General features: G+C 39.9%; 1 protein-coding gene across 1 annotated transcript; it reads right to left on the bottom strand.

Annotated features, from left to right (window-relative positions):
• Positions 1-14,393: 14,393 nt before the first annotated feature.
• LOC101444611 (olfactory receptor 2C1-like) lies at positions 14,394-15,317 on the bottom strand. Its single transcript, XM_004481072.2, has one exon. The coding sequence runs from the start codon at positions 15,315-15,317 to the stop codon at positions 14,394-14,396; it is 924 nt and encodes a 307-aa protein (XP_004481129.1).
• Between the last annotated feature and the right edge of the window lie 952 nt (positions 15,318-16,269).

Raw genomic sequence — 16,269 nt, 5'->3', positions numbered from 1 at the left:
GAGAGAACTCCAGCTGCTGTGAGCTGACATGCCTCACTGACTGAGAAATATTGCTCAGTCCAGAGTGTGGTGGACAGACACACCTACACCTGCCTGCTTCCACCCATGCCCCGATGCCTTTTCATTTTTTTCCCTAAAATATTTCAATTTGTTACTAAATTTCAGCTCAAACCTTGCTTTCTCTGGGGTCTGAGACTAAGTGGTTTTATTTGCTCTAGTTTCTTTTTGCTACAGGGATGCTGAACTTATTATTGCTCTTGTGACTATGATTTAACATCATCGCAGATATTGGGGTACACAGGAAAAGAGACTCAGGGCCCATTCTTCCAAAAGAATTTTGGATAGATTTTCTGCCTAGATGCTGGGATGGTTGGCTCTGTTCCTCTCTGTCTTTGCTAGATTGAATTATAAAATTTTACACATGTTGCTTAATAAATGGCCCCTTGGTCTCCAACATATACAAGTGGTGATGCTGCCAAAGCCTCATCCATGTCTACTGAACATTGCAGATTTCAGCTTGTCCAACATTGAGGACTAACCACTCACCTCCATGGTCCTGTGGCTTTTTCAGGAAGCTTGGTTAAGGAATGGAGGATTTATTAGCAGCCAGTCGAATTAGTTGAGGAGGGGTGTTCAGGGATTGAGCTGTTGGGAATGGTCTCCATATTCCAGGAAGACACAGCCGTTTGCTCTGATGAGGCTCCTGGGACCTTGCCCCTATCTGAAACTCGCCCTCTGAGCAAGTGTAGGAATATTAATCCCAGTCTAGGAGAAAAGTCTACTGTCTGCTGCAGTATGATCACTGGAGAGGCTCCATTCTTATCTGAACTTCTCCTGGGCATGGGCAATCTCTGCCCCTCTGCTCTAGTGCTGCCCCTGGAATGCCCACATAGACCTTGATGTGGTGGCCCATGCTTACATTGTCATATGCCGAAGTATGGTTGTATGTGTATATGTTGGAGATCACTTCTGAGGATAAAGTTTGGTGACAAGCCACCCCCCATGTCATTTTCACTGCTTGTCTCAAAAGTATCCACCATTAAATTTGACCTGAACCTTTCCACTCTTTACTATAAGGAATCGTCTTTTTCTCCTCCACTGAGAATAGTATCTCATTCTCTTCAGAAACAGAAAGTTATCCCTGATGTTTTGCTTAATTAGTGTCTAAGGGCTTAGCTAATAATTGAGGTAGTGTGTGAGCCTAGAGTACTTACAATTAAAGAGGAATCAAGATCAGAAGACAAGAGGAAATGGACCATTAAATGGACAAGAGGAAATGGACCATTAAACTCTGTATGTGTGTGTGTTTTAACTCATTGGGGTGAAAGCAGATGCTCTAAAGAGCAGAGAATTAACTTACATAGCATGTAGTTCAGTTAGAGAATGGGCACTGAACAGCTTTCAATACTAAACTCACTGTCTGTGTGCTTTAAAGAAGTTACCAAACCTCTCTGTGCCTCACTAGTGTCATCTGCAGAACAAGGGACACACTAGTATTGCCATCCAATATCTGTTGTGATGATTAAATAAAGAACTCAGAACAGCAACTGGCACAGAGTAATGAACTTTGAATTTTTTCTTCTTCTGTATGTGGTCTTAACAATCTGCTCTACTTGTCACATGAGAGGAAAAAATAAACACTTTTAGTAGAGTTAGCATGAAGTACTAGAAATTTAAATTCATGAACTATATTTCACACAAAGAAAAACTAGTCCTCAAATCACCATGAAGCAGATATATTTCCTCTCTTGGTTTTGAATTCATCATGTCTGACTTCTAGTTCTAATTGTCTGCAAAAGACATGGGGTCATATCATGACAATGAGTTAGGGTTTCATTTTTCCTTTTTTGGGTTCTAGCAAGCATTTTGTCTGAAGGTCAGTAAAAGGAAAAAGGATGAAAATCTCTGAGAACTGACCCAAAAAGAAGTAGGATCAGTGCTTTGGTGGTGAAGTGGGGGAAATCCCTGCTTCCAAGCATTACTCCACTGTTTTCTCTATCGCTGAGATTTATATCTGTCTTGGACATTCAGGTGGAATATTTTTCAGAGACTTAGATATCTCAGCAATGGGAAGAAAAGTCCTGATGGATTAAGCAGTTTTGTGTTGAGAAGATGCTTACGTAGTTTTTTTTTCAAAGATTTATTTTTTTTAATTTATTTCTCTCCCCTTCCCCCCTGCCCCAGTTGTCTGCTCTCTGTGTCTATTTGCTGCGTCTTCTTTGTCTGCTTCTGTTATTGTCAGCAGCACCGGAATCTGTGTGGGTTTTTTTGTTGCATCATCTTGTGTGTCAGCTCTCTCTGTGTGCGGCTCCATTCCTGGGCAGGCTGAACTTTCTTTCGTGCTGAGCGGCTCTCCTTAGAGTGTGCACTCTTTGAGCGTAGGGTTCCCCTACGCGGGGACACCCCTGCATGGCAGGGCACTCCTTGCGCGTGTCAGCACTGCGCATGGGCCAGCTCCACACAGGTCAAGGAGGCCCGGGGTTTGAACCGTGGACCTCCCGTGCTTCCCTATTTAGTTTTAAATGAAACTCATAATGGATCCCTGGCTTTGTGCTAATAATGACCTTGCGAAATATCTCTTCTTCTACTCTTATTATTATTACTATTATTTTGTACTACTTGACCTTTACTTTGTACAGACATTTCATTAGTTATTAATCCAATTCTGAATATAACTTCCATTTTGGACCAAACAATTTGGCATGGCAATAAATAATTATTCATTTAAGAAAAACCAATTTTTAAATTTCACATAATGCAGTATGACATTTAAGAAATTATATATACATTACTGAATTTCAGCTGACAAGAAAAGGATAGCTTCTATTTAAACAAAATCATAAGCTTTTGTTTTCTTGACAGAAGTGTTTAAAGTTTTTATTTTATTCTTGTTCCAAAGTTGTTTTAACCTCAACTTCGCCATTGTTTTGTTCATGACATGCGGTCACCCCTCGGGCTGAAGCGTGGTTTGCTGGCCTGGCGGGGGAGCAGCCGCGGCAGGCCAAGCTGCTGCCCCCATAATAGGGTGGCTGGTCAGACTCACCGCCACCCCTGAAGGGAGCTCGGCATGGGCGCAGAGTGCCCTCGGGTCTCCCCTTCTCGGCAGCCATGCTTCCGCGGCCACCCCTCCTCCCGGATGGCGCCACACGATGCCTGTGGGGCGGCACCCTTCTTCTTCTTTCTCCCTGCGCAGGTGCAGGGTGGAAAATTCCAGTCTGCCCTTTTCCCCTCCCCCGACAGCAGCAACAGCCAGGCGTGGGCGGAAAATTCCAGTCTGCCCTTTTCCCCTCCCCCAACACCAGCAACAGCCAGGCGTGGGCAGAAAAATCCAGTCTGCCCTTTTCCCCTCCCCCGACAGCAGCAACAGCCAGGCGTGGGTGGAAAAATCCAGTCTGCCCTCCACCCCAGCAACAGCAGCCACCAATCCCTAAACCCTGCCCCTTCCCCCAGCAACAGCGACAGCCAATCCCTAATCACCACCCCTCCCCCGTCCAGTACCGCCCACTGACCTTTCGCCGGCAACCAATCAGAACAGGGCGTGGCTTCGACCAATCAGCCTTCCCCAGCCCCTATAAAACTGTTGCCTCTCCCTCAATAAAGTGGACTTGCGTGTTTACCTTGTGTCCACGGTAGTTTTTCTGCCATGCGCCCTCCAGTCCTGAGAGCCCCCGACAAGGGCCTGGCCTCCCTTGTCCCCAGTTCGTCGCCTGCTTCTCCGGGCGACCCCTTCATCACCGGCTTCGCCGGGCGACCCCGTCAGCCGAACCGCGCAACCCCTGTGAGACCGACCCCTCGTCTGCTGCCGGACCGACCCCTCGTCCCAAGTGGGACTGACCCCTCGTCCCAAGTGGGACCGACCCCTCGTCCCAAGCGGGACCAACCCCTCGTCCAAAGCTGGACCGACCCCTCGTCCGCAGCCAGACCCCGCCTCTACTGACCGAGCAAGCCGCCGCAATGACATAAGTAAAGAAGTTTGATTACACGCAGAGACAGAGGTTAACTGAATGATCAGCATACTCCAGATAACAATGTGCCCTGTGAATGGGTTACATTTTCCAGCCTTCTTCATAAGCAGGGAAAGTTAATGCGATGCAATGAGGTGTTGTGTCTCCTGGGAGAGTTTGGAGAAATACTTGCCATTCCTTCCTTCTCCATTTTTGTACCTGGAATGTGGGCTTGGAGGCTGGAGCCCTGACAGCTATTTTTGACCTGGGGGTAACCATGAAGATGAAAGGGACACACTAAGAATGGTGGCGCATTCAGAAGGAGCCAGGTTACCTGCTGATGGTGAAGGTGCCATAAAATGGGGACTGCTGGATTTTTGGACATGAGAGTGAAAATTTTCCATCTTTTTGTGATACTGATTAGGATTTTCTGTTTTAGGAGGCCAAATAAATCCTGACAGACCTTTCAAGAAGATTTTCTGAAATTTTTTCTTTGACTATTATTATGATATGGACTTTAATAAATCTGTTGATAGCAATAATTCCCATTCTCTGGTAGAAGGTAATCTGAAGCAGTCCGTGTTGATACAGGCATAAGAGAATAATAATTATACCAGCAGTGAATAAAATGGACACATTTAATTACCAAATGAATGATAACGAAAACCAAATGCCACTATAGTCTTTATTTTATTTTTTAATTTTTTTAATTTAATTGCCTTGTTTTTAAAGGTAAATAGAGCACAAAATATAGTACAGTAAAAAAATATAAGAGGTTCCCATATACCCCACCCCCCACCCTCCACTACTCCCACATCAACAGCCTCTTTCATCATTGTGGGACATTGCATTTGGTGAATACATTTTGGAGCATTGTTGTGTCACATGGATTATAGTTTATATTGTAGTTTACACTCTCCTCCAGTCCATTCGGTGGGTTATGGTAATGTCCAGCATCTGTCCCTGCAATATCATTTAGGACAACTCCAAGTCCTGAAAAGGCCCTCTCAGCACATCTCTTCTTCCTTCTCCCTACCCTCAGCAACTACCATGGCCACTTTCTCCAGATCAATGCTACAGTTTCTTCCATTAGTAGTCATAATATTTCTATAGTAGGATACCAGTAAGTTCACTCTAATCCAAATTTTATTCCTCCATCCTGTGGACTCTGGGATAGTGATCACCACTCCACCTCTAAATTGAGAGGGGGCTTAGATCCTACATGGTTGATGGATGCAAATTCTCCTGCTTACAGTTGTAGGCACTTGAGCCTCAGCAGAGTTGCAACTACTACTCTCTGGTTAGTTGGACTTAACCCAGGTCAGTTACCAAGAAGGTGAAGATGATTAAGCACTGCACTATAGTCTTTAGTGATTAGAGTTGAATGTATCCAGGCATCAAAGATATTTGATACTTTCAGGTGTTCCAGAATGAGAAGAAAGTTTTGTGCTGCTTGGAATCAACTGGAGAGTTCTATTGAAGGTGATTATGTAGATTCCCTGTATCTCTATAATTAGGTGCTCTTTTAGCTGTGGTTAGTATTAGAGAGAAGGCAAGAAAGATTAACATGAATAATTATAAGAAAACATCTCTAGAACAATATTTATTTAACATGAGAACAGTAAATGGTAGTGGAAAAAATGGACTTTGGAATCAAGTGAACTGGATTCAAACACTAGTACTCACTAACAACTTGATCCTGAATGAGCTATATAAGTCTTCTGAGGCTAGTCTCCTTATCCGTCAAATAGAAATAAAAATATCTGACCACTGGGTCATTTTAAAAATAATTGATCTAATACATGCAAATATCTTAGTGTGTTTCTGGTACAAAAATTGAAAAAGTGGCAGTCCATACTTTCCTCCTTTCATGCTTTCCTTCCTTTCATCATTTTCATAAACAAATATTTAAGGAGTACTTACTATGTACTATGCACCATAATAAATGGTAAAATAAAGTTATCTGGCCTTCGAGGAAACTTTTTGAAATGATAGTTCTAAGGCTTGGTTGTGAATGGGGTTGCATAGCTGTTAACATTTATTGTGTATTCATCATCAAACAGTGTTAAAATGGATGATTTTATTGTAAGGAATTTATACCTCAATGAAGCTTTAAAAATTACTTGGCTCCTCAAAGAGTTAACAGAATGGTATAGAAAAACAGACATTAAACAAATCATCACAAAAGTATAGAAATCCAGTTGTCAGAAGGATTAAGAAAGAAAAGAAAGGGCAATGAAATATGAACCTAACTCAGGGAAAAGTGGCAGACAAAGAACAGTTCCTTCCAGACATGATGTTTAGCGTATCATCACTATCCCCATCAGGTTCAAATGCCTTCTGCATGTCCATTGGCAGACACTGGGCAGGATGAGATGCCCTTGCATCTCTGTGCCGTGTCTATCTTAAACCCATAAAGGTGTGAGCACTGACTTGTCTTCAGCAGGATATGCAGTCCATTTAATGCAGTAATGGAGTTTCATTGCCCTTCAGGATTCTCAACCTGCCCTATTGCAAGGCAAGATCCATATTATACTATGAATTGATTGACCTAATGAGACCTTTGCTAGATTTATGGGCAAGATCTTCTGTCAGGAATATACAGGAGGTAATTAGACCCTAATTCAACAACACTTATGATTTGGCCTGTTTGGAAACTATTCTCTCCTTAGACTAGCAAACATGGTTTGCATCTCAGTTAAAATCACATTAGTAATAAAGCCACCAGATATTATCTATGGATCACTAAGAAGTTTCAGGGTACCTCTGACAAACAGGCAAAAAATTTTAAAGTCTGTTAGAAACTGTGCACAGTACCATCTCCCTCCAGGCACCCACATTGTTAGCTACTAATAAAAGAAGAACAAACAGTGGCTTCAGTTGGAAAATGTTTTAAATATTAATCTTTGATTAATAAACCCTGTATTTTCATATTAATTAAGCAGCAGAAATCAAATGGGAAAAATAGACTTATAATAGAAGATTTGGTAATGGATAAACATAAATTAAAAAATAAAACTTTTTAAAGGACTCAAAATTTAAAAAAACGGAAAAAATGAGAATAGGAGAACTGTTAAAAGAAGGAACTAGAATGATTAAATAGCCCTCTAAAGGGACATATGTGACAGATAATTAATCATGACAGATTTTAAATTTGTGTTTGTGAAGCATTGTACTTTAAAAAGTGTTTTCAAATCAAGAGTATGTCTCTGAATTATAATTATCAATATAGCCTTTATGTTTGCTGGTAGTTTGTAAGTTTTAGAGAATGTTCCAGACCAATTAATTTACATTTACTTCCAGATAGTTTCTATAATTATTTAATAAATCTAACAGTCCAGATTTTACAAACTGTATAGAGACTGTCAAATGCTTTATGGGAGTCCAGGAGATGAAAAATACAGATATTTATCTTCGTAGCTTCAGGATGACTTGACACCAGACCACTGCTGTTTGTCGATTTTCCTGCTTATAGTCAAATTAAATGGGGCTTTGAATTAAAATAAAAATGTCTAGTCCAACAGAGGGTTGAGAAGGCCTTTAAATAAGAGCTTCATTATTCTGCATTCTTTGTTCTAGGATGTTTATAAACTGGGGACTTGCAGAGATAGGAGAGGCAGCAAACCAATATCTAGATATTAGCACCTGGTAGAACTGTCCAGGTACTAAATGGGGAGCAGGAAAAACTTGCAGCAAAATTAGGGTCTCTCCAGATTTCCGGATTCCTCTTCCTCCTGCATGGCTCACCTCCTGTTTCTCCTGAACGTGCTGACATCCCTGCCCCAGAACTTGGTGAGCTGGTGTGTTCTTGAGTACAAATCTCCACACCCGTATAGATGTATATAAATATGCATATTCAGAAATAATGGAATATATTTACATTAATTTATTCATTTTTATCACAAATAATTGATAATATTGTACAATTACATAATTTATGTAACTATTATATTTATACATTATCTTTCTAAAAAGTATATCATAAAATATATAAATTACATGATATAGAGATATAAGTGATATAAATATATCATATGTAACTATATTTATAGATGCACATTTTTGTCAATGTGTCAAAAATGTGTAATTTATATAGACCTTTATGAACCTTTTTTTAAAATCACCAAACTAATGGAAAATCTTTCACATGGGCTGGTCTGGATCTCACTCCTCCTTTATAGTGGCTGAACTCCCCTTGTTGCTACCCAAACTTTCATCAGTAATAAAATCCTACTGTATTTTTTTCAAAGAGCAGTAATCCTAAAATGAAATGAGCAACCAGGAAACATTTATGATGTTATTTCTTGCATGTTGGTTTTACATAAGTGCTCTCTGATTAGACTATCCTTTCAACTCTCCAATTTGTCCATTAAGTTCCCTAAATGGGACCTCAGCAGCCTTTTGTTCCTGCTCTGGGGAACGTTTTCAGAGCATAGCACAGGGAAGACTTGCTCACAAAGGACCAGGTTTTTTTCCAGATATTGTTGATCACATTTTTTCTGGGAGCAGGAATCTGGTAACTTATAATCTTTTATCTCATCTTTCATTCTAAAGTGAAATAATTCCTGAAATCCCTGAAGGCAGCATGAAAAGTATTACATATAAATTTTAAAACTATTTTTGAGAGATTCTACAGGTGATATGTTTCAACTTTCCTATGCTGCCTTTGCTCAGATAGATCCCTGAGAATCCAGAAGCCGACAGCCAGCTCTCATTGCCATCTCCGTTTCTACAGTCACCCTTCTTCCACAGGAAATTCATTCTCTTCACAGAATTTAGTGATTACTAAGAAGTGTTGCTCTATGGGCAAAATCCACACCAAACAAAGGGATAATTAAAAATATTTATTGACTATGGTGGACAACTCTGAAAGAGCCTAGAGAACTTGGGTAAGAAATACTGAAGACAGCATCACTTGATTTCACGCAGGTGAGCACCTCATGCCAGTGGTCGACGCCTTCTGTCATGGTCTGAAGCTGTATGAACCCCAGAAAATATGTTCTTAAAATTAATCTGTTGTTGTGGGTGTGGACCTATTATAAGTAGGATCTTTTGGTGAGTAAGATCTTAAGATGTAACTTATCTCATTCTTACTGGAGTCCTTTATAAAAGAATGAAATTCAGAGAGAGAGAGAGAAAACCATGGCAGCAAGAATCGGAGAGCAACGAAACCTGGAAGAGAAGGGAGAGACCAGCAGATGCCACCATGTGCCTTGGACAGAGGAGTCCAGGATTGCCGGCAGCTGGTCTTCAGGGAGAAGTATCCCCTGATGATGACTTGCTTTGGACATTTATCTCAGCCTTGAAACTGTAAGCTTGTAAGTGAATAACATCCTACTTTTAAAAGTCAAATGTTTCATGGTATCTGCTTAAGCAACTTAGCAAACTATAACTTTCATCTCTTTCATCCATCTATGACTATCAATCTACTAAGTTTACCATTTCTTTATTTCTCATCTGCCTATCAATCTCTGTTTTAGGATTAGAACCCAAACTTGAGAAGGAGGCCACAGAGATGCATATTTAACACACTTTTTTTTAATCAAAAAGAAATAAAGCAGAATTTTTCAAATGAAAAGAAAATAGGATTAACCTGGATGCTTTGAAAATGAGGACTTGATTTGCTCATGGAGTTAGATGGGAATTTTCAAGAAATTGAATGAACTAACTACAGCATTAAAGTTTAACAAAAATATATTTAAATCAAATACACTATAAATAATACACCATGACATACCTCTTTGCAACTGTTTAAACTTACAAAGAAATTGGCTGAAGCCAGTTTTAAAACATGCAAGCAAGTATCTAGTTTTCCAACTCATTTAGTGGATGCATGAACAAAACTGTTTGAAAATCAGTGTTCTATTGTACTTGCCTCTTATCATTTATTCTCATAAAATCATAATGTCTTCTTGGAAAGAAAATAATTAGGTTTTCATTTCCTATATCACCTCTGCACCTCCCATAGCTCAGCCAATTAAAATTTGTTGAATCCACATTTACCTGTATTGCTATTTACTTATATTGAAAGAAAAGGGCTTTCCTCTCTGTCCCCAACCCCCCATCTGCTTTGAGAGTCTCATCTCTTCCTATTATCTCTAAGATACCTGATTATTTCATGGAATAAAAGCCTCATGATTTTTAAGACAGACCAGTTTCAATTTTTTTCCTTTAAATTCTACATATTTGACATGCTCTTTATTCTCTTGGAATACTCTCCCCACTTCCTTCCTCATCCAGAAAACCACTGCAACCAAAGAACCCCAGGTCCCTGTTATCTCTTCATACTACTTAAAAGGATCTGAGTGTGAGTGGTAGAAGCACCTGCCTTATAGAGCCCCTTTCTGTCTACACCAACCTTGGCACCATTAGATTTTAGGGTCCTGAAAGAGACCAAAATAGCTTAATAGCTCACTGAATTTTTTTTTACCACAAACCACTCTTTCTTGGTGAGGAGTTCTATCTGCACTCCAATGGTCCTGTCCAAGTCCTAGTGTCTTTTGCACATAATTGGTTTCAGGGTCCACAATATCTGTAATAGGACTTTCTAGAGTAGTTCTTTCAGTTGCCCTTTTCAGCAGTACCTCTGGAAAACCTTTGCCTTTATGGGTAATTTTTTAAAATTGTGGAATGAGGTCAGTGGTGATAGAAATGAGAAAAGTCAACTGTGGGATTTGCTGTGGAAATTCTGACTTCCAGTTTTAGTATGGGGATATCTAGGGAGCAAAAGCGTGTGGTGCTTGTTGATGTGGGAAAGTGTAAGAGAGCTAGGGGTTGCACTAAGAGGGATCTCCTCATTTTCTATGTAACATATATGTAATCTAAGTTTCTTTAAAAAGAATAAAAATTTTTAAAAAGTATGTGGTGTACGAAGCTATAATTTTCCATAGGTCAAGTATTTCTGTAAAACTTACACAAAATTAACTAAACCAATTTCATACATACACTACATTGCATCCATATCATCAACCCTATTCTTTGTGAGATACCTTTCTTTTTTCATATATTGAAAAGAAATAGTCCCTCCAGCTCAAAATTTTAGAGATGGAGATAAATGCTTTGCTCATAATGAGACATCTTCTTCAAAGAGGTGGTGGCTATAAAGCCTGCCCTTCCCTTTCTTAGGGGGAGATGACTTTCCAGGCTGATATCCAATCAGAAATCTACTAGCTCCTTTGAATCAAGATCAATGGGTAAGAAAAATGACTAAAAACACCCCCAATGTGGTGAAAAATACCAACTATTAGAAGTAAGGAACTCCATGAACACCAAGACAAAAATAAATAGAATCACATCTAGGCACATCATAGTCACATTCCTGAAAACCAAAAATGAAAAGAAAATACTGAAAGCAGCCAGAAAAAAAAAGACACATTATCCTTTTTAATATATCAATCAGGTATACCTTTTCCCAGAAATTTTGAAAACATGTATATTCCATTTGTTGTAAATTTGAAATTTATTTTTCCATGAGGAAAGGGTATAGAAAGATCTTGCTAGAAGTTACTTTGTTGTCACCACTTATTAAGTTTCATTCCAACAAAGGTGAAAAGCACCGAAGTTAAATGTTATGTGGCTTCAGTATCCATAAAGGTAAATTAAACAATAGTCCTTCAGAGGGAATTCTGGGGAGATCACTGACAGAAATAAAGACTTGTTTCTGAGACAGGAATTTTTGAAATTAGTGAGTATTAACTTACAAAGTGAGATAGCAAAGAGAAAAGGCAGATGACTGCTCAGCCCATACAGAAGCTAGCTAGGAATGTAGTTCCATCTTGAGTACAATGCACTTCAATCTCCATCCTCAACTCTGTGAGTCCATCCTGTGAAGTCCTGCTATTTTCTCTAATAAAGTGGCAAGGATATCTAGAGTAAACCGTCAGTGCCTAATAAAGAAAACAGACTACTACTCTAAGTCCTCAATATTAATGCTTGCACTTACAAACATTAGTCTTATAAAATTGAAACAGCCTAATAATATCTATTGCCTAAGAGTGACCTCCTAACAACCTTCTTGTTACTCAAAGGTGGCCTCAGTCTAAGCCAAACCCAACATGTAAATTCACTACCTTCCCAAGTATAAGCCTCACTAACACTGAGGGATTGTTACCAAGTGCCAACCAGTAATGCATTTGGCATTTGTGCAATTTAGGCAGTTCTCACAAACCCATAAAATCAGCAACCCATTGGTGGGCCTTACCATGGAATATTTGATAACCTCTCTCCCCAAAGTAACTGAGTTAGATTCATTTATACTTTTCCTACACATGATTTTTCTACCCCTTTTATTTGAACCTACAATTAGCACTGTACTCATTAAATATGTCCCAGAGACTAAATTTTCCAGCTGTTCATGTGCTGGTTGTGCCCTGAATCTCAGTAGAGTTGCAGCCAACACCTCCTCTCCAATTCATTGGACTCACCCAGGACAACTAACAAAAGGATGATGATGGACAACGCCCATCCCCAAAAACAGTACTTACGACTGCAAACGAAACAGTTCCATCCATCTGCCCCATAAGATCTAAGCTCCCTCTCAGTCTGAAGCAGAGTGAGCATCACCATCCCTAAATCCTGAAGACTTAGAATTGAACAAACATAAGGGGGTATGCAAACATGGACCAAAGTACATTTATTATTATTGTAGTAATGGAAGAACTTGTAACATTCCTATAAAGATAGTGGTTACCAGATATTCTGAGGAGAGGGAGAGGGAGCAACGGGTATAACCTGGGGCACTTTGGGGGCATTGGAATTGTTCTGCATGATATTACAGTGACAGATACAGGTCATTATACATTTTGTCAAAACCTATAAAATTGGATTAAGCAGAGTGAAAACCATAACGTAAATTCTAGACCTTGGTTAGTAGCAATGCTTCAATGTCTGTTCATCAAGTGTAACAAATGTACCACACTAATGTAAGTTGTTATTAATAGGGTAAAATGTGAGAGGAAGAAGAGGTAAGATATATGGGAATCCCCTATATTCTACCACCACCACCCAGAGATGGCTCCCTTGTCTGTTTAGTTACTGTTTTTACTCATTGTCTGACTGCTGTTTTTTCTCGATGTCTGCTTGTTTTTTTGCTCAATGTCAGCTCATTGTCTGCTTGTTGTTTGTTTATCTTCTTTAAGAGGCACAGGAAGCCAAACTCAGGACTCCCATGTAGGAGGTGGGCACTCAACTGCTTGAGCCACATCCGCTCCCTTCCCTGTATTTTTTTAAAGATATATTTAATCCCCCCCTCCCACTTTGTAGTTTGTTTTGCTGTACGTTCTCTGTGTCCATTCACTGTGCATTTTTTCTGTGTCTGTTTGTCTCCTTTTGTTGCATCACCTTGCTGCATCAGCTCTCCATGGCATGGGCACAGGCCATCAGCTCTCTGTGGCAAGAGGACCAGCTTGTCTTCACATATGGTAGACAGGAGCCCAACTGATTGAGTCACAGCCGCTTCCCTCCTCCCTGTATTTTTGATGTAACTTTTCTATAATCTAAAACTTCTTTAAATATAAAATTTAAAACTGGCCCATGCTGATTTAGTGGGCCAGACTGTAACTAAAAATAAGTCTTCACAATGTCTTATTTACAATGGAATCACACTGATGGGAATGGATGAAGTTTAAGAATATGCTTTGTCTGGGATACATAACTCAATCTGCCACATCTGTATATAAAGGAAGAAGGATTACCCTAATCTTTAAAAGCTTATAGTGAAGTGGAGAAAACAAATACAGATGACGCTTCATATATATGTAAGAAATACAAACATATATTGCATCATATTATGTTTGTCATAAATTAATTAAGGGAAGTGAAGTGACTTTGTTATACTAGGGACAGAGTTATTACTTTGAATAAATGGTCAAAGAGAGATGTGCAGGGCATGAGAGATGTGCAGGGCATGATGAGTTATTACTTTGAATAAATGGTCAAAGAGAGATGTGCAGAACATGATATATTTTAGGGTGACACGGTGTTTGATGAAGGAGAAAGCATGTGAGACAGAGAGAGGAGAGTGGAAAAGGTTTGGGTAGGAACAATAAAGAATCTTAGGGAAATCTTGTTTTAAAACCTTGTTAAGATTTGAAACAAAGTTTTAGCAAATTTATTTGCAGGGCATCTATTAAAGGAGAGCTTTTGCAGGAAGGAATTTGAAATGATGGTGCCACAAATGTGCAAACATTGCTGCTTGTCCTGTCTACTGAGATTGGGACAGGATCAAGAATGGGCACAATGACTCTATTTGATATTTCAAAAATAGTACTTTTTAGGAGGACAAGTTTCTCTGAAAACCAGAAAGGTCGATATTGAGAGATGGGAAATCATTCCGAGGCGCTCTCGGGCACACAGGTCCCAGTTCTTTTTCCTAGTGTGCATACAGTTGTTCCAGAAGACAGGCAGAGATAATATGGCTTTTTATGACTTTTATACATTTTAGGATTTCAGTCATCCCTGCGATTGTAGAATCCTCTTCAATGCTATCTTCACATCATTGTTTCTTAAGGTGTAGATGAGTGGATTCAAGAGTGGTGTGAAAATGCAATAGAAGGAGGACATGAATTTGGCTTGAATGCTGTTGGCAGGAGGCTGGAGGTACATGTAGATGGCTGGCCCAAAGAACATTATGATGACTGCTAAGTGGGAACTGCAGGTGCTGAGGGCCTTGGACCTTCCTTCAGCTGAAGGTAACTTCAGTATTGCTCTGGCAATGAATATATAAGAGACCAACACAAGTAAGGGAGCCACCAGAACAAAAGGGATGGCTCCCAAGGCCAGGGACAGGTCATTAGCAGTGGTATCTCCACAGGCCAGCTTGATCAGAACAGGCACCTCGCAGAAGAAGTGGTCCAGGGTGTGGTGACCACAGCGGTCAAGTTGGAGGGTAAGGGTGGCTTGAAGCACTGAATTGGCCAGACCACTAGACCAGGCTGCAGATGCCAGGTGCACACACACCTGGGGACGCATAATGAGAGTGTACTGAAGTGGCTGGCAGATGGCCACGTAGCGATCGAAGGCCATCACTGCCAGCAGGGCACATTCGGTGCACCCTGTCCAGTGGTAGAGGTAGGCCTGAGTGATGCAGCCCCAGGAGGCGATGGTCTTCTTTGGCCCCCAGAGGTTGGCCAGTAGCTGGGGCACAATGGTGGTGGTGACACAGAGGTCCAGCACAGAGAGGTTGCTCAGGAAGAAGTACATGGGTGTCTGGAGTCTGGGCTCCGCCAGGGAGAGAAGGATGATTGAGCTGTTCCCCACCAGGGTTACAATGTAGGAAATCAGCACCACACCAAAGAGAGGCATCTCCAGACATGGATGATCTGAGAAGCCCAACAAGACAAACGTACTTGGGAAACTCATGTTTTCACCTTCCATGGTGTTCTCCTTATTTATGGCTGCAATTAAAGGGACCAGATTTAGAGGATAAGTAAATCTTTACATTTTCAATCACTACCTGTCATCATTCTGAAACTGTGTTGGTGTGGTAATCTCCATAACTAATAATGAACTAATTCTGAATAAACACTGTCTTAGCATTTAACATTGAATAAGGGAATGATCTGGGATAGTTTAGGTATAATGGAATCTTCTTTATAGAGCCTGATCATCTGTGTGTTTATATGAAGATATCTTACTCTCCTCTCTCACTCTTTTCTCTACCTGGCTCTTGAATCTCTCTGCTGTATAGTGTAGTGATAAGAGTGCAGAATCTGGAGAAAGCTGCTGAGTTTGTCTCCAACACTCATGGATTTAACCATGTCACTTATCCTTTTTGTGTTACAGTCTCCTCATTTAAATATAAATGTTATATGTGTTTTTTTAAAAATTTATATACTTATGTCTCTATCTTCATCTCTATCATCTATCTTTCTATTTATCTATCTCTCTTATCTTTCATGGTAAATGCCATATAAGCGTTGGTTAATCTTATCTATGTCTAATCCATATCCATCTATTTGTACAAACCCATCCATTCATAGAACATACTGTTTTCGTGTCATGATGAAAAAAGCATGTGTGATTTGCATCTGGCATACCTCTTTCAAAAAAATATTTAAAGGAAATGCTACCTAATGTTTTTGTTCAGTCCAGTTAGGTGAAGAACCCTTGGATTCTCAAATAAACAGGTTAAAAGTTGGGGGTTACTATTACAGCAACTGAAATCTAAATTCTTCCTGTGAGGAGAGCAGAAAATGAGAGTTTATTTTGTGTAATACTCTTTCCTTTCCTTTTTTATTTAACTCCTATCTTCCCAGTATTCATTGCCTCTCTTGTCTCCTTACCCAGTTACTTTTATTCTTTTACATTCTTTTGTTATTTTTATACC

This window comes from Dasypus novemcinctus, chromosome 2, assembly GCF_030445035.2.
Source record: "Dasypus novemcinctus isolate mDasNov1 chromosome 2, mDasNov1.1.hap2, whole genome shotgun sequence".
Lineage (NCBI taxonomy): Eukaryota > Metazoa > Chordata > Mammalia > Cingulata > Dasypodidae > Dasypus > Dasypus novemcinctus.
Note: the sequence above shows the minus strand (reverse complement) of the source record. Positions and strands in the feature narration are given on the sequence as shown.